This window comes from Neltuma alba, unplaced genomic scaffold (assembly GCF_004799145.2).
Source record: "Neltuma alba isolate B1F8T4 unplaced genomic scaffold, ASM479914v2 tig00001268_pilon, whole genome shotgun sequence".
Taxonomy (NCBI): domain Eukaryota; kingdom Viridiplantae; phylum Streptophyta; class Magnoliopsida; order Fabales; family Fabaceae; genus Neltuma; species Neltuma alba.
Window position 1 is genome coordinate 20,517 of NW_021632401.1, and position 26,482 is coordinate 46,998.

A 26,482-nucleotide genomic window follows, 5' to 3' on the forward strand; every position below is an offset into this window, starting at 1 on the left:
ACATCAAAAGTCTCCTCAAAAGCATGTGGATGATGCTTATAGAAGCGACTAATCCAGTATTGAATATCCTACTTCGCCATCGGTCTTGCTTGATCAGCTAACTGATCTTAAGGTTAGACTTATTATAGAGGCACCTTGGCTATTCTCTACTTAAGTTGTTGTAGGTTTACTATCGCTGCTGCCATTACTGCTGCTATCATAAGGTCTCACTCTTGCTCTTGCCGAGCTTAGTTCACTCAGATCTCTTCCATAGTCTTCTATTTCTCCTCTAAATGGTTCATAATTACTTACATCGAATCTACAAGGAGCCTATTAGGTTCTTCCAGTTGCTCCCCTACTCTGACATTTCTTCTGGTTCTAACTATTTTATTATCGTTTCATACTACAAAAGGAATACAGCTATTATAGATATGAAACTTAGATTTCATTCCTATTAGTTTATATAGTAAGGCAACGAAAGTTATTTATGCATATACTACCTCCAGTCCTATTTATAAGAGCTAGTTGACTAATTTTTAGTTATTTGTAATAAATAGGTATTGTCTTTCCTAAAATATCCTTACTAATCAAGTTTATTAGTTAGAACTATTATTGTTAGAAGGACTATCTTGGAAAAAAATACATAAATATGAGAGACAAAATGGATTGGGGTTTTATATTTAGGACCAAAATAAAAGTCAAACAAGGTCTTATATTAAGGATCGGAAATAGTACCTAACATTCACACATCATCACATTTCAAAAGTTTAACTAAACTTAACAGCCATCTATGAAAAGTTTACTAATACAAAGATTTTTATGGCCTCAACCATCTACTTAAAGGTAACTAGCACCATGTTATAGAAATCACAAAGTCCTTTACACTATATATCCATATAGGGAAGTACTGGAATCGGAGTATTGATCCAAGTCGTGTCATCTAGTATGTGGTCCTTATAAGTAATTGCATAATATAAGACCTTGATCTGATATAGAAATTCAAGATAAACTGAGGCTAGCTGATTCTCATTTTGCTTTGTATGCCAAGCCCACAACTTGAATTCCTTCAGCAGATCATTACATGTCAAAAACTCCAACTTCACTAGTAGCACCATCATGCTAAGTCTAGCCTTGTTGTTATCTGGCCTTAGTACCGAAAGACTCTCTACATCATCCCTAAGATTAAGATCAACTACTCTATTAGATACCATAGAGGAACAGATACCTTCCACTTCTTGCCTTATGGAATAGTACCCTAGAGAAGTAGTAAGATCTTCAGGGTCTTCCTTTATTTAGTACCATGGACAGAGTAGCTCATTTGGAAGTCTTTAATTAACAATCTCTTCAAAATTACCTCCCTCTACATTAGCCATTTTGCTAATTTCCTGCAATTTTTTCACATATAACGAATACAATAACTCTAACACACCAACAGGGCATACTATACTAAGCCAAAACCTTTGTTTTGATACCAAAAATATAATACTTTAATTTATAACCATATATGGAGACAAAACATGTAAAATGAAACTATATTGCATGGCATTAGGCTTAGAAAATCATACTTTGAAAAATCACATTCTCAGGTTACTATTCACTTGGTAATTCTAAAATTTTGGCCAATTCTGAAAATTCATAACTAATTTTAGAAAAATTAAAATAAGATGGTTTCAAGTTTCATTTGAAGCCTTTTCATTTCTTTACACACAAAAAATATTTACTGGTCCATTATTTATTCCATTTAGGCTCTATTTTGTTCCCAAAAAGTACTGTTTATTCTGTCAATTTTTAATTTTCAGGCTTTTACCATAACTTCAAAATTCATAACTTTTAGCGCAAAACTCCAAATCAGGTGATCTACTTTCAATTTAAAGCTTAGAATGTGAACTCTAAGCTCACCAAATCTCATGATTAGATTCCTTCATTTGCTTAGAAAAGTCACGGCCCTAAGAGCTTGATTTTTCAAGAATTTCTATCCCTTTCTAATTGCATTAACTTATGAAATTTAGGCTATAACCTCCATATTTACCGTTTACCATTTATACCATCATATAATTATACATCGTTATACCTCTCAAGAGGTAGGGGCATTATCCCATACATCTATTCATCAAGATTTACATAACATTACATAAATATATTCAAAGCTCTTAATTACATAATATAGTCAAACATATAATTACATGACACTCCATACAAGTTTCCTTTAAGCCTTCACATTCTTGTCTTTTTCCCTTGAAGTGCTAACCCTTAGTGGTGTCAATTAAATATAAAAAAAGTGAGATTTCAAAGAAATCTCACAAAGATCAACAATCATAATGTTAACAACATTTTCATGTCATATGTAATCAACCCAAATATTCATATTTTCAAGGTATAAATGCAAGAAATTAAACACATTTCATCATAACTAACCAACCACATCATAGCACAGAACACATAGCAAAAACAACTAATACAAGTTAACACCAAAATTGTAAGTTCTTGCTACCTTGGTTAAATCCTTGATTCTTGTTCTCTTGCCTTTGTTCTTGAGTCTTCTCTTGCCTAAGACCAATGCCTATCAATTACACAATAATGGCACTCTGAATATCAACTCAAATAACTTTATTAAAAACTTAACCTAAAACCCTAACCTTTTATCCTTGATTTTAGGGTTTTTGCATCATCTTTCTTAACGTAACTTTCATATATTTTTCCCGCATGATTTTTCATGTACAATCCATATTTGAACTTAGATTTATCAAAATCCAAATCCTTCTCCAAATTCTATGTTTGCCTGAGACATAGGGTATCTAATATTTTTATTTTCAATTTTAATATTTCCAAATATATTTTCTCAACATAGTCCTACACAATTTTATCTTCTAGTCTTATTGGAATTATCACATTACATGAATCGAACCCTAGCCTCATGATCCTCTCTTAGCCGAAACATGTACATATATGTTACAAGTTGGAATTCTTTCATAAACCAAGTTAAAACACAAGTTTCTAACCATTTTCTATCCTCTGATCCCTATGCAATCTTCAAATCATTCATGACAAGTTATATAGCATTTTGGGCATCAAGGTTCCATAGAGTTTTTAACCATTTTTATCCATCCAAATTAATCCCAAAATAATCACTAATCAAGGCAATTAAATCCTTAATGAAAGTCTTAACTTACCTTGGATGATTACTTGAAGCTAACTTAATCTTCTTCTTTCTTTTTCTCTTCCTTTTCCTAAAACTCAAGAGCAAAATCTTTCCTCCCTATTTTCTCTAATTTCACCAAATTATTTTCAAATATAGGGTATTTATATACAAATTTTTTCCTTGAATTTTCTTGTTTTGCCCTTGGGAAACCCTAAAATTCTACGACCACTTGGTTCTTGATCAACTCTTTCCCTCCATCATTTTGCCATGTCACATCCCACCAATTTTAACTTTGGGAGTGTGAATGATTAATTAGATAGAGGTTCAAGTAGTAAAGTAGACTCAAAGCTGGAATAACTTGTGAGTTGAGATCTGACTCTTGTTTGGACTGATATTTTTGAAATTATCGGTCTAGGAAAGGCAAAATAGGAAAATTGGAGAAAAATTTCAGGAAATTCCTAAAAATAGTAAAAAGATAAATTAGAGAGTTTGGAACCCTATTTGAGGCCATGGAGATGGAAATAGCATAAAAATAAATTATTACAGGATTTTTTGTAAACAGAGGTTTTCCCTAAAAAATAGTAAAAAAATTAGCCAGAAACAACTATTTTAAATGTGTAGAGGCCTCAATAATTCTGAAAAATATGAAAAAAATTATTTTAGAATTCATTTTGGTTTAGAAAATTATTTCCAAGCCCTAGAAGTGAAAGGATTAATTTTAGAATATTTATTACCAAAATCTTATCGATAAAGACCAATTTTGGAGAAAATTCAAAATAAGCAATTAGAGGTTGAGATAAATTCTGAAAAAATTTAGGAAACCTTCCTATATTAAAATATGATTTTTGATGGTAGAAATAAATTTTTGGAGTTCAAGAAATATTATTAGAAACTAGACAGGAATTTTAGCCGATACGGCAAATCAGGTGGAAAAATGTATGGAGATGAAATGTAATACTTTTCTTTCTTTCTCTGGCCCATTGGGCTTGATTTTGGGCCTAGAATGAATAGTATATTAATGGCTCAAGTGGTCCACATGATTATGGATTAAAATAATGTAAAATATCACATGATTTTGTCCAAAACATTATTACACAAGAGACACTTGTGCACTCCCGAATTTCTACAACTTCTTAAGGTGTACACATGGCCTTTATCTTCAGATTTTTATGGGATACTTGGACGCAAGGGACGACTGAAATTTACTCTAGAAAAAGCTAAGTTTTGGAGCCAAGACCACACAGGTTTAAGCCAAAACTTATCAAGCAAGAATCAAAGATCAATTAAGGTATGGTAAAGCTTTGATTTGACTGTGTTTCTAGTTTGTTTCAAGTGAAATTTGGTGACAAAATTATAAAGTATTATGCTGTCCAAGTTTTGAAATATTGAATATGTTTTTGTGTAGGAATATACTAAGAAAAAGTGTCTAAAAGTATTGGAATCAAAAATAAAAATTCTAACCTAAACTACCTTCAATTCGACCAAGCTTACTGTGATAGGGTAGAGTTTGATTTTGATAAAAACCAAGTTGATATTTGGATTCTACATGAAAAACTGTTAGGAATGACCCTTGGAACTTGTCAAAACAAAGATGGAAATTAAAGTCAAAAAGTCAAAAAAAAGAGGGTTATAGTGTTATCTTGATGCCTAATGGTATTTTATGTATTATGGTTGATAATGTGGCATGTATTTATGCATCGATTGATAGGCATTTAGCAAAAGAACAAGGAGGAGCCCAAAGGGACTTAAGAGACTAAAAATCTTGAATTGGAAAGATGTAGCATGGAATTTATAATTTTAATGTTAACTTGCTTCCTTGAACATATGCTTTATTGTATTTGAATTTATTTGACGAGAATGACATGTTGATTGGTTACATTGTATGCCTTGGCAATATGCATTAACATGTTAATTTTGAAGCGATTGTAATGATACTTACATGGCATAAAAGTGAATAAGTGTTTATGAAATTGTTACGGTATACCTTGCTTGTTTGACATTACCATTATAATTTCTTCGCTACTAAGATTTCTATGAAATCTCATTTCTCGCTATGTTTAAACAACACCAATAGGACCTTCAAGTGGTATGGCCAATGATAAGGAGATGATATCTCCATGAAGAAAAAATACTATGTAATTATGTTGAACTTTGTGAAGAAGTTTTGTAATTCATGTGGATATGTGTTTTAATGAACTTTAAGAGATATAAATTATGAAAAATTACTTGTTAAATGTTGTGATATGTGGGTGAATTATATTGAGAATGGTTATGGTCTATTTTGGCAAGTTTTGCATAAAAAGGATGAAAGTTGACCAAATTAAGGGCAAAGTTTGACTATATGAAATTTTGAGCAAGTGATGGAGTTTAGATTTGAAACTTAGCAATCTAATAGATCATATTTTTAGCTTTAAAATAAGTAGTATTTTATAAAAAAATTAAAGTTTTGTACAACGAGTTATACCCTTTCAAAGTCGGGCATAAATTCTGAAAAATTGAAAAAATGACCAAATGAACAATATATTTTGTCATTGAAACTAGGCACACATGATCTAGATTCATATTCTGAATCTATTTTTTCCTTTAAGAGCTCATTGCAAGCTTCAAGTAGGACTTAAAACCATATCATTTTGATTTTTCTAAAATTAGTTATGATTATTCAAAGTTTAGAGAAATTTAGGATTGCAATGAATAGTAACTGAGGGAATTAAATTTAAAAATTAAAAATTCTCTAACTTAATGACTTGGAAAATAGTTCCAAATACTCCCATGTAATATAAAATTGAGTAATAAAGTAAGATATGACATTTTTGGTATCAAAACAAAGATTTTGGTAAATGTGTCGCATGCTCTAATTATGTGTTAAGATTGTTATGAACAAAAGTTTTGAGTTGCTGTCTAATGATTATTGTACTAGTATAATATTGCACTATGTTGCACTATATAGCACTGTACTGTACTATGTGCCTAGTATTATAGTTCTTTGTTTCATTTGCTGCGTTATGAAGAAAGTACAGAAACCAGAAAGTATGGCATGTTGTGAGGGTGGAATCCATCGATCAAAGGATGCCTAGGGAACCATAACCAGACTGGTATCTCCCACTGGTAGAAGATCTCGACGATCTTACTCCTCCACCAGGGTATTATTACCTGCTTAGTGAGATTGAGGATATACATTTGGAACTAAACTCCAATCAAATTAGAGCTACATGAGGATGATGCAGGATCCAATACACGGCCAGCACCAAGTACATAGTTGACCCTATGTTCATAGCTGGTACTTGGATCAGGGAATAATGATGATGAGGCAGGCCCCAGTAGAATGATGTCTTTAAAGAAGAGATTATTATCAGCACCTAAAGAGTTTAATTCGATGGATGATCTGATTAAGGAATTCAAGTACTTGGGTAGGCATATCAAGAGGAATAAAAATCAGTATGCTACAGTCTGCCTTCATTTTTTTTCATTAGGTTAGGCTGTTGTGCACGGCAGTCAATAGGGAAAGCCAGACTATGGATGCAGACATATGGGGTGTGCTATTGTTATCTACTCTTCCAAATAGATAGATTTGGGAAGAATCCATACCGTCCATTTGTGACAACATGGACGAATATACTTTTGAGCAGATGCTCGATGTCTTGGAAGACTTTGTTATTTCTACTTTTCCTAGATAGTTTTAGATAGTTGTACTATATGTTACTCTTGATGTGATTGGTTGTGACTGGTTGAACTATGCTGATGTTTTGTATGTATACAAATGTTTTATAATAATGTTGTTCCTTTTGTAGTTAAGAAGACACAACAAGTATGGTGAGAACAAAACATAATACATAAGTAGGGGAAGAACAAAATAGACCCCCTGTTGACCCAATTCAAATAATAATGAATCGATTAGAGAAACAACAGAAAATGATGCAAGAGTTACAACCAACTTGGGACCATGTCACCTATTACCCGTGTGATTATAAAGCAATATTTTATTATAATTTAACTTCTTATAATTATGTTGTTAGACAATTGTGTAATTTCATCCATGTCCTCCTCCTCATGTTTGGCCCCAAAAACAGCAAAAAATTTGGGAAAAAATTGTTCCACCAAACTTTAGGTTATTCCATTGTATAATCTCATCATTCTAATTAAATTTTTTCTAGATCTTGTCTAATCTAGTATCTCTAAAAATTTATTTTTTTTTTGCTCCAATAATTCATTTTTACTAAGGATAAGTTCACTAATTTTCTCAGGTCAAAATTCAACCTGTAACTTCTATTCATTTTTTCCCAAAATTGGGCTTTTATTAACATAATTCAGTTTTAAATATTTTTAAAGCTAACCTTTGTACTTTTAGGGATCAGGAATAATTTTACAATTTGTGATAACATCTCAACAAATTTTTTCTCATTTTTGTTTGAATTATTGAGGCCTATGTATACTTAAAATAGGGTTAATACAAATTATGGTCCCTTAAGGTTGCCTTCATTTTGTTTTTAATCCCTCAAGTTTTAAACCATTAGTCTTGATCCCTCAAGTTTCTTTTCATTTATAATATTAGTCCCTATAATCCAATAAAAACTTGAAACATTTTGCCCCTTAAGGGCCTAAAACAAAAATGAAGGCAAACTTGAAAGACTAAAGTTTATATTAACCCTTTAAAATAATTCATTTTGGCTAATTTTTCCTTAATTAGCCAAAATATAAAAAATTGTAAACTAAATTATTTTTATTCTGTTTTCACATTTTAGGCCTCAAATATTATTCTAAATCTTTTATTCTATTATTAATGAATTTTTGGAAATTTTTAGGAATTTCAAGCATACTTTTCACTATTACCTTTTTTTGACCAGAACTTTTCAAAATGACAGTTCGGTTCTTGCCCGGGTTTCACTTCAAAAGTTGTTTATCATCTATCTCTACTACAATGTCTAGCCCTTTGTTAATTTTAAATTACTCATTTACTAGTTTAAAATTAATAGGATATGACATATACGATAGAATTTTAGAAAAGAGGATTTCCAGGTGTTTACATTCTATTATGGCTTTAATGGGCGTGACTAGCTGAAGGATTCGAATGATGTTAACAATATTATTTTAGTAGAGAATTCTAAAAGAAATGTGAATCCTAATTTGTATGACTTAGGGGGTGTTTGGCAACCTAAAAAAGTGCTTCTGAGAAACACATTTCCGCAAAACGAGACAAATTCCTCTACATATTTATTTCGTAAACCGTAAAAGCACTTTTAAAACCATGGTTTGGTTTTCATCCAAACACCCCCTTAATGAAGAGATTTATGATTCATGGTCACTATAGTCACGCTAATGCTCAATCACCATGCATGAAGCACGATAAATGCAACAAGTATTTCCCTAGGAAATTCTATAACTAGACAATGATTGATGAAGATGGGTATCCTACATATAGAAGGAGAGGTAACATCAAGACAATAGAAGTCAAAAATATTCCTTTAGATAATCGATTTGTTGTCCCCTATAATCTAACACTTTTGTCCATATTTCAATGTCACATCAATGTTGAGAAGTGTAATGAGTCAACTGCAATTAAGTATTTATTTAAGGACATTAGCAAGGGTAATGATAGAGTAGTTGTATCAATATATGATAATAATCAAGATAGAAATCTTGAATGACCAGCTGATGAAATTCAAAACAATATATCAACTTTAGGTATATATCTATACGAGAGGCAATCTGGCAGATTTTTGTCCTTGAAATTCATCATAGGTATGCATTCAAATAATGATGATGTTGCATAAGTCTTGGATACACCAAGAATGTGTAAATCAATGTTCTTATCAAGGGTGAAAACACATTTTGATAAAGATTTTGCTAAAACTCTGACATATTCTAAATTTCCTTAATATTATGTGTATCAACAAAGCAAGCGAAACACTTATATTATTCATTAAAAACCATAATTTAAAAATGCAAATGTGTCCTACAAGTGACAGTAAACATAAATTCATCATAAATTAAAAGTAAATACGCTATAATCTACTAATGTAGATGTACTCCTCTAATGCCTTCCTTAAAGGTGTCACCCTTGAACTATCTCCTAAAAAATGGTAAATAAAAGGGAGGAAGACTGACATCTTAATAACCAATCTCCTAAATACTACCCAAACTAATAAATGATTGTGAGGTGTCAAGTGTGCAACAAATAAAAATATTATTATAATACAACACATTTTAAAAATCACAAATATCACAATACATGTTCAGAATAAATTCTTATTCAATTATTACTTTATATCCTCTTTGTTCCTGTTAACCAAACACATGAACTAAGTCTTGTCCATTTGACTCGTAACTTGAGCAGCTCACCGTTCATGTGGTATAGACTAACCAAAGTACCACAAAGCACGGGACCATGGGTTTCCTCTCATAAATTGGTGGGGTTTTACAGTCCCTTATGAACATATGGAAAAGAGCATGGCTAGCCATAAAGTACCACATGGCAACCATATCATATGGTAACTAATAATACTCCATAACAATTCTCCCTCCAACTATAGTTTATACATGTATAACAAGTTGACATATATTCAACCCAATCATATTTCAAAGCATATTTCATGATACAATAATTATCAAGTCTTATGCAACTTTCAAGTGTCAGGTCTCACAAGACAATTTCACAAAAAATAAGAGTTTATAACTCATAGGGTCAGTATACTTTAATTCAAATTGCATTTCAAAAACTATTCATAGAGACACCTAAGCATGCGTAGTAAATATGAAAAAGGTTACTTGTCACCAAGCCAAATCTTAGAGCCATAGTCTACACCCTGTACTCAAGGTCATCTAAGTAAGATTCGAATCTACAAATAAAAGTAATATGTTATTTTTATATCATTTGGAAAGACTATTATTCAATCTATAGCCTCTAACTCCCCTCTTTTCACCTTAAGAGTTCATATTTATGTATATGAAAACTATGTTAGATCTGTAAATTAAATCAAATAGAGTCTTGATTTTAGCCATACTACTTGAATTATAACATTAATTAGAGCTTAAGATGGGTAGATGATTGATTCTCAAGAAGTTCCCAATTTGCAATTTCAAAACCTAACTTTATGGTACTCAAAGCAAAAGAGGCATTAGATCTGCTTGTGAGTTTAGAAGCTTATGAATACTTGGGCATAATGTTTCTCCCTCAAATGTTTTGCAAAAACTTATGAAGTTACGTCTCTTGTTTCATAAAATCACGTGTTCATTATGACAAACAGCATCATTCGCCAAGTCAAATGACAAGGACATGCCTCAATGAATGACACAGAAAAAAACATGATACGTAGATTCAACTTGAATCTCATCTTCTGTGTTCCTAAGACTTGTCTACCCATACAACCTACCTTCTTATCCCTTCTTCAAGTTATAAGGTTCAAAAACAATAAATTGTAGGATTTGAAAATCATGTTGTTACATTCTCAACCTTGTGTTACTCTATATTTAACCTATGCTAGTAGACTTGATGGTGAGTTTGTAACCTTAAGTTATGAGTAACTTATTAGATATGATTAGTTTTAATGATGTCAAATATTAGAGCAAAAAGTTTGCATCAAATGTTTGTCTCATGCTTTGACTAACTACTATACTTAATGTGATTACTTTATGTAGTTTGGTTAAGAAAAGAAAGGAGTTATCATAAGATTGATTCAAAAGAAGAAGAACAGAGATTAAAAAAAAAAAAAAAAGAACTTGCAAGATCAAATGGAAATGTTAAGATTTAAGTTTTTAAATTTGATATTGAAGGTTATTACACTTAACAAGAATTTGGAGTGCTTAATTGGAAGTTAAAGTGGCCCAATTGGAAGTTATGTCAACATACCTCGAGTTACCCCTCATCTAAGCTCAAATATAACCTTCAAATATGATTTTCACGTGTTTCTCGAGTGCATTTTTGAGTTCTATGTTTCTCCAACAGGTTATCGAGAAATCACATACTATATTATACTCTATTCTTCATTTAGCTTTGACATATGTTTGGTATTTCTACAATATCTCCTAAACTATAAATCCATTTAAGGTGAAACTTGTTGCATATGAAACTAAACATAGAACACGGTTCATAGACACCAAGATCAACTACAATAAGTTTCATATGAAGGAGATATACAGCTTAATACTTGCTACTAAGGTTTCATGCCTTATCCTTGACCTTTAGTCACTGTGATAAATATAGCTTTAAAACTATAAAGAATTTTGGAGTGGGACTTGTTGTGTTAGAAAGTAAACTCAAAGAACTTTCTGATGATAGGTCATTTGCAATATTTGGAGTTGAATTTGAAGATTTATGATCATTCAAAAATTGACCTTCATTCTGTTTGCATTAGAGTTTAAATGTCAAAGACTAGAAGTTCTATTTTCTACTTCATACTCGAACAAGTTATCAAGTTAAGGCATATTTGAGTCAGTTATCAAGTAAGAGTAAGAAAAATAGGTGATATCTTTCTAAATTTATATGCTTACTGGAATAAGTATTTGAGTCAAAGATAACTTTTCCATACTCTGTTTTTCTGATGGATTTGAAATCAGGTCTAAATCTTTTGTCACTCTATCTAAACATGTTTGATACTTATGGAAATATCTTATATCATCTAACAACATGTTTAGCAAGTGATTATTAAGCCACAACGGATTGATGACGTTACTAATCAATATTTTGTCATAAGCTTGTAACGACTAGTTTCAACAGTCATATTCTTCAAGCCAAACAGGGAGAAGATGCTTAACGGTCAAATGCTCAATATCATCTATATATAGAAGGCATTCAATTAAAAAAAATGAAGAGAGAACAATTCATAATGTCAAGATTCTGAGATTCTCACTTTCACATTCAAAGCTACGAAATCATTTTCTCATCATGCTTCAGTGTTTCAGAAAATCTGCTCCATAGAGAGAAGAATGCTTTCATTGTAAACATCAATCTTTGTGAGAGTTGCTCAAGATAGAGGGATCATGAGTGGGAAACAAATTGTAACCTTACAAGTTGTAAAAAGGAGTGGTTCTCAAGTACCCATGAAAAACTTGAGGGAGTTATAGTGGTTCTCAAGTACCCAATTGAAACTTGAGGGAGATAGTGCATTGAAAATCTAAGGTGGAGCCTGGAGACTGGATATAGGTCTATGGAAAGACCGAACCAGGATAAATTACAGTTTGCATCTTCTCTTTCCTTACCTCTTTATATTTCCAACCAAACTATTTTACTTGCGTGATTACACGTATGTTGTTTATTATTATTTTTTCACTCTAAGTTTCCTATGGTATTCACTAAGCATTGTGAAAAGGTTTTTCATTTTAATCAACATCCAATTCACTCCCTCTTGGATGATTAGTCATTCTAACATAACTTATCTTGAGTCAAGATTGTAGGTATATGTTAAAGATGCCAATTTTCATGTTACAGATAGCAGTAGCCATTAGATTTTTGCATTAGATGCCTTTGATAAAAAATAGCTTGATGACATTCACTATGCCTAATCCCCTGGCTTTCTTTTGTATATAATCTAAATCTTTTATTCTCTTAACGTTTAAAATACTTAGAAAATAGTCAAAAGATTAGAGTAAAATAAATTAGGCCAATATATCTAAGGAAGAAACAAAAAATACTGATTAGAATGAAGCGTATCATAATTTGAGTTTTTCATTAGGCAAACACGAGATTTTAGAGTTGGACAAGAACAAGTGAAGAAATAACTTGAGAGTTCAGACAACATGACTTGAGTTTTAGTAAATAAGCACAACAGATAGGCAACTCGAATTTATGGAGGAATATCTCAAATTCAAAAATCAAGTAAATATTCAAGAAAGTTCTAAGAACCTAAATATCTCAGAAAAGTTTTAATTTGATTTAGAAAGATAACAACTAATATATTTGATTGATTCTCCTTGCAAAACAAATAGGGTCTAACTAACAAGCATAAGGGGATAAAATGTTGAAAATGTCCCTACTTATTAAAAATTAATGAAACAAAAGTGAAACGGATAATTTAATTTTAAAGAAATGGAATTTCAAAAATTCTATATTTTTGAATTAGTATAATACAATTAAAAAATAATAATTATATATTTTTTATTTTTGCAAAATATTTATGATTTTTATTTTAAAATTTTCTCAAACAAACATCCAAAAAATTTATGATTACTGCTTTAACTTTATTTTTAAAAATTACTTTTACCTTTCTACATTTTTATTTTTTAAAAAGTAAAATAAAATGGCGAGACTGCTAATGAAAATTATTTTTTTTGTTGGGTACATCAAGAGATCCTCCTGTGGATAATACGGTATAACTAGAAACAAAATAATACACCACAATATCACACATGCACAGCTGAAATAGGGAACACAGCCTAACTGGAGTAGGGATAGGGTGGGCGGCAATCCCAAAACGGACTTTCTACTTAAAATCCAAATCTTAGGGCTCCAAAACAGGCTTATGTTATCAAACGCTACTCCTGCATGATTAGCCCAAGTGGCTATTGAGCTCGGCACCCGGACATTTCCCACCCACAAATTTATGGCCCCATGCGTCGGACTTGCATAAATTTATGCTCTCACAAATTCCCTCCGTCTCTCCTTCATCTTCGGCATCCACTGCTTTTTGTCCTCCGCCACCATCTTTGCCGACCTCCGCCGTGCGCCGCCAGCTTCGTCACCCGACGACTCTGACCCTTCGCGTATCCGACGGGCACCACCAGCTCAGTTTCACGAACGGCGGGCATCGCCGACGAGGGATGTCACTGGTTCAAGCTGTTGTGCCTCTCTCCCTTCCTCCCTAAACGGCAGACTCTAGCATAGAAAATACGTGCGTTGGAGTCTGGCAATAGATTCTAGCTCGCTACTTCCTATACTACTCACTGAAACCTTATATTGTGGCGCAACTAGCTTCCTCCCACTGCCTTTTTTTTTTTTGGGTTCATTGAACTCCCTCTGGCCTTGTCGACGTCAGCATGCTCTTATCTTTTTTCTTCGTCTAGTTTAAAGCTTTGTCACATAAGTTACTAGTCGTCGAGGTTGAGAAGTTGTGCTCTTGCTTTGGGGACGGATTTCGCCTGAAAATTTTCTCACTTTGATTTAAACTATACTTGAATTTGGCGTGAAACGTGACTCACCTCAATCTTTAATTCTACTTTTTGATATGCAATCTTCTCTTCACACAGTCTCGACGCGTCATCATCATTTATCATGGAAACTTCCGGGAACTTGCGACTTATCCAGCGAATCAATACTCAATAGATCAAAACTGTTTTTCAAACCAGCGACTGCCTATTCCTCTTTGAGAACATGTCTTGATAGTGAATCTGATGGAGGGGTTGAAAAAGGACCACGGTCCACATTGCCAGTTAGCCTTCCCTTTGTGATTCGGAGCTCTACGAACGTCTCTAGGTACTTCTGGGATGGGGACTGTTTACGAGTGGTTAGTGTTGATGGTGACTCGTCGTCTTGCAAGTTCGAATACAACAATGGGTTTCGTAAATTGTTCAGGATATGCTGTTTTGTTATTAGGGATTTTCTCATTCCTCAGCAAGTTGCTGATAGTTACATGGATTACGTGAGGTGGAAGTTCTTGCATCGTGTTTTCAGCTCTGCGCTTCAAGTTCTTGCTACTCAGGTGTATTAAATTCTTATATCTGTTGGTGACAACTGATTTTCTATCATACGTGGTTCAGCTCTCCTACATATTTTTTTGCGCCTTTATTTTTTATAAAGCATCATTCCATTGAAAAAAAAAGGGAATAATTTAAAGTCCTAAACGCGTATCACTGATGTAAGTGCAAACTGAAACCATAAGCAGTAGTGAAGTAAGTGCTAAACACAGACAAGTGAGACAACTAATAGGAATCCACTGTCGCAAAGAAGCAAGTAGCCTTATTCCCTACCTATTAGCAAGAGCATCTAAGTTCGAACACAACCAGAGAGTCATTTCATCTGGAGATCCACTTTAAAGAAGACTTGGTTGGCCAAGTAACTGTTTTGTTTACAGATTCGATAAACCACCACAATGCAAGATTCTGGGCAAGCCATATGATCAAATTAGTCAGAAAGTTGCCCAACTTGCTTCTTTCTGGATTTTGTTTTGTATTCTCGTTGAAAACTCAAACTAGGTGTTATGGAAATAAATAATTAAAGAGACAGGCTGTTTATAGCCATCAAGGTATTTAGGGGACCGTGGCCCATAAATAAAGTCCCTAAAGCTATTGTGCTCAGTTGTTGTTAATAATCCTATTGTACTGGGTCTCTGTTCATAATCAGAATGGTGCATCCATTCAACTTCAGGAGCTACAAAAAGTTAGCACTGGGAAACTTGGGCTGTATAGAGTCTTGGAAATTATTGGTCCCATTGCGTACAAACTGGAGTTACCCCCTGAATTTCGAATCCATCCAACATTGCCCATATCCTACTGTTAAACAGAGGCACCCCCTATAGATTGGCCAGCTGCTTCAACATTCTTATTTCCTGAGAAGATTCTAAATAAGAGGGTTCAAAGAGGAAACGGAGGATTATTTCTGAAGTTTTGGTGCAATGGAAGAGACTTCTTGATGAATAGGCTATATATGGGTGTCATTGTTTAATTTGCAGAAGCAATCTCCAGAATTTCATGCTCCCAGCCCTTGAGGGAATTTTTTCCCCTAATTTTGGGACGGCGGTATTGTTATGGAAATATATGATTAAATAGACAGGCAGTTAATAGTCATTAGGGTAGTTAGAGGGCCATGGACTATAAATAAAATTTATAAAGCTATTGTACTCAGTTGTTGATGATCAGAATGGTGCATCCATTCAGTTTTCCTATTGACTCCTCTATACTTCCTATTTCTATTTCTCTTTCCTTTTCGATCTACTTCTTTGTATCACTAGGTTTGTTGGTATTTTGTCACACCACATCTCATGCAAAGAAGTGAACCTATTATGCAGTAGAAACATTCTGGATGATTCATAGGTTGACGGTGCTCGAGATGGTTTTCGCATGAAGTGGATTAAAAATATACACATGCATAGATCATAGATGGATTAAATAACGGAATTCAATTCTAATCTCCTCTTTATCCATCATGTGGTCCTTTGTGAATCATTGTACTATGCCAATTCTAATCACTGTACATTGAATAAAAAAAATGTTGGTTAAAATTTGTTACAGACAATAAATAAACATGTGAAGAATGTAACTTTTTTTTTCCAGAAATACCCTTATTTATGGGTGGAGAGTGTGTGAGTGAAAGAGGGAAAGTGATTTACCTTGATAATAAATGCAATGCTATTAATATGAGTAATTAAATCGGGGTAAAATGGGAAATTAACAAAAAATTGGAGACAACCTCTAGGTATCTCTTATAAATAGGAACATGCCATACTCAGAAACTGCTTTTATAAATAAGAATTGATGGTTGCAATTTGTTCTCTGTAAATTGAGAATTCTTCTATTCTCGCTACAGAAGTTTATTTTGCATAACAACTGAGTATATCAGAATGGATTGATCTCAGGCTATGTTCAAGGCCATAGGAGTTGGGCACTCCTATTCACTTCCATCATCTGCTGCTCTTAATTGGGTTTTAAAAGATGGCATTGGAAGACTTAGCAGATGTATCTACACTGCTAGTCTAGCATCTGCGTTTGATACCAATTTGAAGGTATGTGGCCTTAAAAGTCATTTACACTGCTAGTCTTGCTTTTGCATTCAAAGGTTTTTCCTTTATCTGCAATTGCCGATACTGTATTTGGGCATTTAATCCAATGTACAGTGAAGTCATAATAGTTGAACTGCAGTTAATTATTTACGTGTTACTACAAATGGTATAAGAAATCTGATAAAATTCTCCATCCTTCGTTTCTTTTTGCCCCCAAAATTTTTTCTCTTTCACAAAGAGAGTCAGGTTCTCTACGTCAGTTGTTTTTGTTGCTAGCATTGGACTTGAGTTACTTACTCCTGCATTCCCACAATACTTCCTCCTGCTCGCAACTATTGCCAACATTGCCAAGCAAATAAGCCTGGCATGCTACTTAGCAACTCGGGTAAGCTATCAAGTCTTAAATTTGAAAATCGATATTATATGGAATTTCAAGTCTTCATCTTAAAGGTTGTTTTTATTAAGGATATGGTATTCCATGTTATACTTGCTCGATGAGAAAAGTATCAATCTGATAGTCAAACAAAGAAAGCCAACTTTATTTACCCATTGTGTTATTATGTTTCTGAGCAATAGGAGAATGAAAATCTTATTCATTGAATCAGATGGAATGAGTCCTATCGTATACAATGTTGGTGGGATGCTAACAGCTGTCATATCCCATATTTTGGCCTAGATAATAGGAGATTCTATCATAACTAAAAGATACCTGTAATCTGGTAAATCAGAAAAAAATAATAATAATAAGTTAAATACGGAATAAATTAATTATAATAATTTCCTAAATTATAGTAGGCTGACACGCTAACAGTTTCCTTTTATGTTTTATTGATATGATATGATGATGTGATAGAAACAAGGTGGAAAAAGAAAAAACTCAATGAGAAAACCTTTTCTTGCCCCTAATACATAATAGTTCAAAAATAATACTTTCCTGTCTGAGAGCAATACGATATGTGAGACTTTTTGGTGACGTTTTGCTTGATACCCATGATTTATGTTCTCATGCTAATTGCCAGCTTTATTTTGGTGTGTTGTCGAATTTTTCTTCCCAACATAATATTTATGCTTTACAAATGCATAAAGCATGTTGGTGTATTATAGCTTGTGTTTAATATCCTGTGCATTGCCGGGGAAAAAACCTTTACAGAATAAACTTAGAGAGTGCCAACTGTAACAATTCCTTATTATGTTTGGTTTGCTTTTCGTTGAGCCTTCAATTGATGGTCCACCTATTTTTCCATTTATTTTCGGATGGTTTGTATTGATTTATCTTGGTATTTACTCCTTTTTCCATTAACATTTTCAGAGGAAATATTTTGCAATCATTCCCCGTTTCTAATCTGTTAGTAATTGTTGTGCTTTGTTTCGCTGATGTTCTCTGTTTGTACAGTCTGCTGTCCTTCAAAGTTTTGCTGTGGCAGACAATCTCGGTGAAATTTCTGCAAAGGCACAGGTTAGTCTTTTTCTTCTTCTTCTTCTTCTTGTTTTTTTTTCCCCCCGTCTGGGTTACGTAGTTATTTTTCTTCCAATATATCCTAATAATTATATTCTTCACTTTGGTGTGTGTCAGATACAAACAGTGTGCTTTGACAACCTTGGCCTCTTGCTTGCTGCACTTCTAAATATGTTGTTTGAGAGCTATCCAAGGTTTTAATTTATTGTCATTCATTAAATGTTCTTACCTCGAGTATGAAATGTCAAAGTTGTCTGTCCCATCAAACAATGATGTAATTATAATTTTTTTTTCCTGTGTCCACACACACGCACACACATGTATGGGTGTGTGTACACAAACACATAACTTATTTTCATATACGTACACTAAAAGGTTTCACATTTTCTGAATAAATACTTGAATCTGTTTTCTTATTTACCTTGTTGATTTTCTGGCTAGGTAGACGACAAGTAGGTCTTCATTTCATTATTTATCTCATTTTTGCTGGCATGGACCTTCTTGGGATATATCAAGGCCTGAAGCATGTCCACCTACAAACTCTGACTAAGGTGTGTTATATGATGGCTTGAATTACAAGTTGCCTATGGATGAAGGGTACTTTTCTTTACTTTCTTGGGACAAAGTGATTTGATGGACACAATAGTGTTTTAAGACAAGTTAAGCAATAAGTACCAATTAAAAGATCTTCAAAATACTAATTTAAATGTGCCACTTGCCTCATTATTGAAGGAAACTATCATTCTACTCTGGATTTGTGTCAGGTAATCTTGGTTTTTTTTCATTTAAATGTGTTTTGCTTTCTGATGACACAGACGTTCAGTCGCATTTGCTTCAAATAGCTGACCATGGGTGTTTTCCCTCCTTCTTTTCTTCCCTTTTGACTGATTTCTATAAACAGTTTCCGATTCAAATCCTTTGAAGTTCGCTATAATCTAGTGAAAAAGATTGTAATTTTGAACATGTTTTCCCGGGGGCGGGGGTAATAAACTAGGTCATGATACCCCTCCACCTTCATGCCTATTGAGTTTCTCAGTTCCTCTTTTCAGATTTTACTGTAAACCTGTTTGGGAATATGTTGCTCATGCTTGATGTCTTATTCTTATTATTTTAGGATAGACTTGAAATTATACTCAATACTTGGATTGAGTCTGGATACGTTCCTACCCCTGCAGAGGTGAGCGAAAAAGAAGGAATTAGCATTCTGGGAATTGGAGGTGATATGCTGCTGATTCTTTTAGTTGTATTTAATGCTTTATAACTCATACAATTGAATTGTGAGAAATTGTAGTCAATTGACTAGAATTTGATCAGGTCAAAAATCGTGGCCAATTAGAATAGGGTGTTTAAATTCCAGCAACCAAATAGCCTGGTGGTCGATAGAAGCAATGCAACGTATAACTGCAGAGGATTTTTATTTCATATGTGTGGAGATCTGTTCCAAAAGATTAAAGAGAATTGGAGAGGTGAGCTTTGCTAATGAACTCATTTTGGAGCTCCTTTGCTTCCTAAACTTCCAACGAACAGTTCTGTGTTACAAGTGTTCTTATGCTGATTACTTTGTAACCACCCAGCCCGTTGTCCTTCTTTCCTTGCGTGAAGGAGCTGGAGCATTGCATATAATAATGGGTTTGCTTCAGGTGAGACTGCTTAATGTTTTTTCCTCCCTTTTTTTTTTTTTTGGGTAACTATTTGGATCAATGTCATGATGAATGCATCTCATCTCACTTGGTTTGGCTAGACTAGGTGGTCTCTCTATCTTCTCTTCTTTCTTTTTGGTGTGTGCTTGAGCAGTAGTTTTTCTAAACCCAGTTCCCATTTTGTAAAACCTTGTTTCCTGAGAGTGACTCTCTTTTATTATTTTTTTTTCCCCCCTCTTAAATAGCAGCACCTAGTTTCAGGGTAACGTTCTGTTTTAGAAAAGTCAGGTGGTCTGTTTTAGAAAAGTCAGCTTTGAGCCACCGAAACAAGTGTTTGCAAAACAAGATTTTCCGAAAGTCAATTTGAACCTCCTGAACTACTAGCCAGACACGCACTAACATATTTAGTTTCACATTAGAAATAATCAAAACCATGATTTTTGATGGAAGTACGTAACCGCTTGTTTTCACCAAAACGTTGGTGCAAAACCAAACACGCAGTGACTGCCTCACTTGGTTTAGGTATAGTAGAAAGCTTCTCTATTTTTTTTTTCCCCCTTTCGTGTTTTATTCCTGTTTTGATTGTGTAGATTATCCTTGATACGACCTTTTTTTTTTTTGGGGGGGGGGGGGTGGGATTTGCTGCTTAGGCTTGCTCCATCCGGAGGGTCCTCATTGCAGATTGGAGTAGGTGGGAGAGTCGTGTCGGGGAAAGCTATGAGTCAGACTCAGCCCCTGATGATTGGTCTATGATCATTGAGGATAGCAAGACGTATGCCAAAAGGGATCTGCCTTGTCTGATGGAACAAATTTTGGAGAAGGGCTGGGAAGTCAAGAACATTTTGTTATCAGGAACGGAGATGATTCGATTCACTTTCAATTGTGGTTATTGAATTTTGTTGGGCTCCTCCATAACGTGGGAGTATTTTAGGTTTACATTTGTGGAGTCAAAATTGAGTTGACCCACAACTTCTAGATTTTTGATGTTTTATTGAACTTTGCAGAAATGCCTCATACTAGGAATACTAAGAATAGCATTGCCAAGCCCCTAAATGAAAATATGAAGATATGATAGACATCCAACATGACAAGTCTTCTGTTTTAGTAGATAATTTTTTTGATTAAATTCTGAAATCTTTTAGCCCAGTAGAAAATAAGTACAACAAACAAGATATTGTTTAGCTTTCCTCGTCAACTTCCACCTTTTGTTTGAGATGGAGTTTGATAAAGAATTCAAAATTTACTTCCTATGTTATGGGAAGATTTTTAGTTAACAAAATTAAGACTCTGTATGGTAACAGCCTGCCAATCTTTATAAACGGTGAACAAGAATAGCTGAGTATTCTCATAATGGTTTTGGTTATCCTTGCAATGTGGTGTTGAGTTGATAAAGCAGTGGATAGTGTCCTGCTCTCTTTCCTTTTCCGTACTTCACTTTTTCCATGTTCTGAATTTTCCACAATTTCAGAGCCCCTTCGCCGGTGTAGCCATGTGCCCACTTCCTCCATTTTAGCTACCAAGTTTAATGATGTAGTTTATTATTTTTGTATTGATTCATATAGTACATTGCCTATTCCCTCCTCAACTTTAATGTAAAATATTTTTTAAAAGTTATATAAATATAAAATACTTTGGAAAATGTTAAAACATAAAATAAAATATTAACACATTAAATTCTTTTTTATAAATACCATCATTAATTATAGGAAAAATGGCAAAACAGATAACCAAACTAGAAAAATTGGAAATTGAGACCTATGATAATATTAATATGGGTTTTGATAATTTTTGTGAAAAGATTCTTATATGTAATTTTTTTTATCTCAGTGGGTTTTTTTTTGTGATTTTTCCTTAATTATATTGTAGATAGAGATTATATCAACTAGAAATTAAAGACTCTTTAAGTTGATTTTAATTGCAAGTGAATCTTGAAAAATAATACTACCTCTGGTCTTTAATATATAAAGGTTGGTTGATTAATTTGAGTAGATTAAAAAAAAAAACTTTAGTTACTTGTAATAAATAGACATTTTTTCTAAAACACCTTTGCTAATAATATATATTAGCTAGAGTTAAAAATCAAACTAGTTCTTATATACAGAATCAAAGATAGTATTAATTTTTAAAATGATACAAATTACACTTAACTACTTTCTTTTGAAGTAGCTAAAAGTGCTTTATAGTATGTATAATTCCTTCATAGCCTCTCAATCTGAGTTGGGCTCTCGTCTTAACAAAATTACTTTCCCCTACAAACATAGGTCAAACAAGCAACAAACTAACAATGATTTCCACTGCAAACACAATTAGAAGCTAGCCATTGAGGTCAGCTAATACAAAAAAAGGATTATATTATATGATGTGAACGTTCACATATCCTTCCTTTTTCCAAAAGAAAAAAAGGGAAATTTAGTTTTAAATAAGCCCCCATCTTTTAAATCACAAGGTGGGTTTGAATGTCGATGTCATGCCTGAAATTCCTTGAAGATGATGCAAGGATTTCGATTCTACCGTAATACACTTCTGGAGGCTGGTTTAGTTATAGCTTCGACCAGTCTGTACATCCAGCGATCCAGCATCCCTATAAATGTAAACACTATAATTTTTACACATGAAACAAGAAAATCACAAATATATGCAAGAGATGCACATGGTTCCATTTTTCAAAACAAAAAAAAAAAAACTAAATTCAATTAATTTAAATAGTCAAAATATTTTCTTATTCAAATATTTTTAAAGAGAATAATATAAAAAAAAAGATATATACTTTTATAATTAAAAAATATTATAACTGAATTCATTTTGAGTTAGATACAGCCATATCTATTTTTTTTTTCTCAGGTGGACTGCCATATCTATTTTTATAAAATTATAAAGATAAAATATATTCTTCTTGGTATGAATGAAAAAATTTCAATTTCAATTTTAAAATTATTTGAAAGAAAGTACCTAATAGGTATTGAAAACAAAGGTATTCCCAAAATGTTCTCTTTAAAAAATTTAACCATTTAAGATAATTATTTTACATTTCAACAAAATATATATAATTTCAGGGAAAGTATGTTCTCATTTTAATCATGTAAGATGTCAGCATATAATAAAGTTATATCTCAAGAGAGAGTACTTTTGGTCCGATTTCACAAAAATAAAAGTCATCATATTTCATAAAATTCCCAAATTTTGACCAAGTCATTTTTTGGGAGACAAAATATAACACTCCAGACTCAGGAGTTACTGCAGTTATAATAACATGGCATGCAAGATAGATCATACTAAGTTGGAGCAGAATTTTAGCCTTGGTTTGAAAGCAAACCGAACCCATGAATACTCTTATAAATGGAGCATAATCAGAGTGTGATTAAAGAGAAAAACCTGTCAAGGCAAAGGTTCCGCCCAGCACAGCACAAAGCCGAGTAATGAAATGAAGAAAACTACGGCGCTCTTCTCTAATGGTGACGGTAATAGGTGACAGATCATACAAGAAGTAGACAGCTGCAAAGAACAAATAGAAGAGATGATCAGAATCAAAAAGTCAGAAATAAACATAGTCAACCCTAAACACAAGCTCAACCTGGCCAGGTCCGGTCTTGATCGTTCATGGGGGAAAAGTATTCTGTAACTGAGAACTGATTAGTAGGCAAAACTTCCTTTGATATGTACCTGTATTCAGTGGGAACAACCTGCATTACAACAGCCAAAACTTTAATATATCTTCAAGCAGCTTCAAGTGCAAAAATATGAGTGATTTGATATTTTAACCACAAAAATTCGTAATCAATCCAACTGGTAATATAGCATCTCCGTTTCTTCTCTGAGATGGCAGACTAAAGAGAACAATGCTAATCGCCATGAACTCATCAACTCATTCTAGTCTACATTTTTCCAGGGTCAAAATGAAAATCTCCTTCACTTCTCTAAAGGTGACCCAGCCCTACCCTTTCCTACGACATAGCTCTAACGTATATTACGCACGCTTTTCCATCACCTGAAAGACATTCCAGTGATCAGTACCATCCTATAGTTTAAGTACCTTAAACTATTCGACTTTATAATTCTACCGAACAAAAAGTCAGTGCTCTATATTAGTCAAATTATTCTCCATTTTATTAGCACAAGGGGCAAGTCGAAACTAGCATCATTGTGGGATCATCGTGATGCCGGTAGTGAGAGAAATATCATAGATAAATATTATTTTAAATTATTTTAGATATTTTAATTTTAATAATATTATTTAGGTTGTTCATAAGATCAGTTTATTGTGGATAGGATCCAGTTTGTTGTGCTTTATCCACTAGAGTCAATCCCAAGACTTAAGGGATTATTTCTTGATTTTATTTGATTATTTTAATGAAATTACAGTATATAAATAGACTAGCCTCCTAGAATATAATTTCAAAAATTAATAAAAGGTAGGGAGATTTAATAAGAAAAGTAAAGCATCTTGCTCAACCCTCCCTTGCCAGCTAGACTTGGGAGGATCTCCAAAGGAATAAAACCGACATACCACTACTCAATCCCTACTTGCAGGGAGATTAGTCTATTTATAAATTATAACTACATCAAAATAATCAAATTAAATTTAGAAATATTTCCTAAAATCTTAGGATTTGAATCTAACAAATATACAATAATAAAGTAATTACTTTCTACTCTTATAATACTAAATATAAGACTCATTTTATAGTGCAGATCCTTAGTATTGATCTTGTCAACAACCTAAATAATATTATTAAATAGAAAATATCTAAAATAAATTAAAATAATATTTATCCACTTATATTTCTCTAACTTCCCACATCAACCACCATCCCACAATAATTAGTACTCTATCATTATACAGGATAGGCAGAGAGAAAGAAAGAAGAAAAATCTTTATTAAGATATGAAATCTGAATCTAACTTCACAAATTAATAAAAGGTGGGAATATCTAATCAGAAAAAGAGGGTAAGTAGCGTTCCCTTGCTAGCCAAAGACTTAGGAGGATCTCCAAAGGAATGAAACTGAAATATCAGTGCTCAATGACTTGCTTCTATTTACTAAAAGAATCAAATAAAATCCAGAAATAATCCCTAAAATCTTACAACTGACACTAGCGAATAAACCATTAACAAACCGGATCCTACCTACAACAATATGGATCCTTGTTTGACTCCTAAAATCTCTTATCAAATATTCAAGATAAATTGATCCCATCAACAACCTAAGTAATATTATTAAATAAAAAATATCTAAAATAACTTTAAATAATATTTATCCCTGATTTTCCCTAACTCGCCACATTACCCATTATCCCACAATAACTGGTACTCCATCAAGATCAAACCCACATATGGAAGTGAGATTAATGCCACTAGGTCATAGGACCATTGGCTTATTCTCCAGCTTTTTTGGGCCAATGTGTACAAGCCATGTCTAAGATTAAAATATTTATACTTTTTAATCAGACACATGTAGGCTAGACTTTGCAATGTTTCCTGGAGTCAAACATACCCAAAAATAAGTGTTAATGTTCTATAAAGATTTATCAATATTGAGAGCAGAAAAAATGAGAAGAAATACAAGTTGCCATTCTCCGAAAAACAATATCAGAAAAGAGTGTTCAATAAGGGCCTAAAAGTATAGAGAATAGCAATCTATAGAAAGAATGTTATGCAGACCAGGTTGTTGATTATTCAAAAGACAAGCCAGTATTCCAACCTTAACGTAATATTTGAATGTCCCACTCGCATCATGCAGAATTCTCGTCGTCCCATCCATGAGTGGATTGTGAAGTCCTGGATATTTGGGGCCAAACGACAAATCATGGATGACATGACTTACATTCACATTCTTTGATCCTCCAAAAATCTGCAGAAAACCAGTAAGATTGGATAAGACTTCTGATATCTTGTAAAACAAAAAAAGGGTGAGAATTTATCGCATCAAATTTAATTTGATAAGCTCCCAAAGAATTTAACATAAATCGCACTGAAGCAACTTGAGTAAATAATCCACTTTAAGATAATAGGAATTAATTTCCAAATAAAAATCCAGGGCATTCAAGCTCAATTTAGACTCTTGCCTAGCTAAAGAAAACAAACAACAAAAGATATAGAAACAAATGAAAGAAAGGATCCCCTTGTTGGTAATAGGCCTGCCGTCATCATATGGGCTCTTCTTATGGTTAACCTAGTTTTCCTATTTAAGAATATAGTGATTATTTCCTAAGATCATATCTGCATTTATTACGCATTATTTCAGTTTATGTATCCCATGATTCTAGGAGGATTTTAGGGGATTAGATCTGATTACATCTCTTCTACTCTACTTTTATATGTAATCGCTATCTCATGAATAAAATTTAGAGCTGCTTTCTCTCATAATCTTTCATGGTATCAGAGTTGTGGTCATCGGCTCAATGTCTTTCAGAGCAGTCCTAATGAATCAGCCGAGAGCTTTCACTGTTGATGATGGAAACACTAGTCCATTATCGACTAGAGGGAGCTCAAAAGATTGGTTCCGAGTCACGTGGAGGAGACCATGGAGCGAATTCATCATCGCTTCTTGGGATGCCAGGAACGTGTCGTATTCTCATCCACATGCGATGATCACTCATCGTTTCAACAGTAACAACTATCTCCAATG

At 33.2% G+C, this 26,482-nt stretch overlaps 2 protein-coding genes across 9 annotated transcripts; one reads left to right on the forward strand and one right to left on the reverse strand.

Moving 5' to 3' along the window:
- The first annotated feature begins 4,978 nt into the window (after positions 1 to 4,978).
- On the forward strand, positions 4,979 to 21,131 carry LOC114754577 (protein root UVB sensitive 4). Of its 8 annotated transcripts, XM_028943365.1 has the most exons (11): positions 14,395 to 14,550; positions 14,640 to 14,745; positions 16,618 to 16,764; positions 17,000 to 17,146; positions 18,155 to 18,217; positions 18,335 to 18,411; positions 18,663 to 18,768; positions 19,332 to 19,434; positions 19,532 to 19,683; positions 19,792 to 19,857; positions 20,508 to 21,131. In XM_028943365.1, exons 1-11 carry the CDS (start codon positions 14,531 to 14,533, stop codon positions 20,748 to 20,750), a joined length of 1,230 nt encoding a protein of 409 aa, XP_028799198.1. In that variant the 5' UTR covers positions 14,395 to 14,530; the 3' UTR covers positions 20,751 to 21,131. The 8 variants fall into 8 exon arrangements, with proteins under 8 accessions (XP_028799210.1, XP_028799214.1, XP_028799217.1 ...); XM_028943377.1 differs by lacking the exons at positions 14,395 to 14,550; positions 14,640 to 14,745 and adding an exon at positions 4,979 to 4,990 and having other exon boundaries at positions 16,295 to 16,764; XM_028943381.1 differs by lacking the exons at positions 14,395 to 14,550; positions 14,640 to 14,745 and adding an exon at positions 13,631 to 13,938.
- Positions 21,132 to 21,948: 817 nt separating this feature from the next.
- Positions 21,949 to 25,705, reverse strand: LOC114754605 (endoplasmic reticulum-Golgi intermediate compartment protein 3). The gene is made up of 4 exons (XM_028943406.1): positions 25,556 to 25,705; positions 23,429 to 23,537; positions 23,230 to 23,349; positions 21,949 to 22,438 (listed from the first exon to the last, which is right to left on the reverse strand). The coding sequence occupies exons 1-4, from the start codon at positions 25,613 to 25,615 to the stop codon at positions 22,365 to 22,367; spliced, it is 363 nt and encodes a 120-aa protein (XP_028799239.1). The 5' UTR covers positions 25,616 to 25,705; the 3' UTR covers positions 21,949 to 22,364.
- Between the last annotated feature and the right edge of the window lie 777 nt (positions 25,706 to 26,482).

Excerpts from the sequence above, each read along its gene's own strand:
- LOC114754577 (XM_028943362.1), top strand. The coding sequence starts at position 14,272 with ATGCAATCTTCTCTTCACACAGTCTCGACGCGTCATCATCATTTATCA. Across the intron at positions 14,746-16,617 it reads TTCAAGTTCTTGCTACTCAG|GCTATGTTCAAGGCCATAGG; the intron begins GTGTATTAAATT and ends GATTGATCTCAG. Across the intron at positions 19,684-19,791 it reads GATTAAAGAGAATTGGAGAG|CCCGTTGTCCTTCTTTCCTT; the intron begins GTGAGCTTTGCT and ends GTAACCACCCAG.
- LOC114754605 (XM_028943406.1), bottom strand. The coding sequence starts at position 25,615 with ATGGATGGGACGACGAGAATTCTGCATGATGCGAGTGGGACATTCAAA. Across the intron at positions 23,350-23,428 it reads TCAAGACCGGACCTGGCCAG|CTGTCTACTTCTTGTATGAT; the intron begins GTTGAGCTTGTG and ends TGTTCTTTGCAG. Across the intron at positions 22,439-23,229 it reads CGGAACCTTTGCCTTGACAG|GGATGCTGGATCGCTGGATG; the intron begins GTTTTTCTCTTT and ends TTACATTTATAG.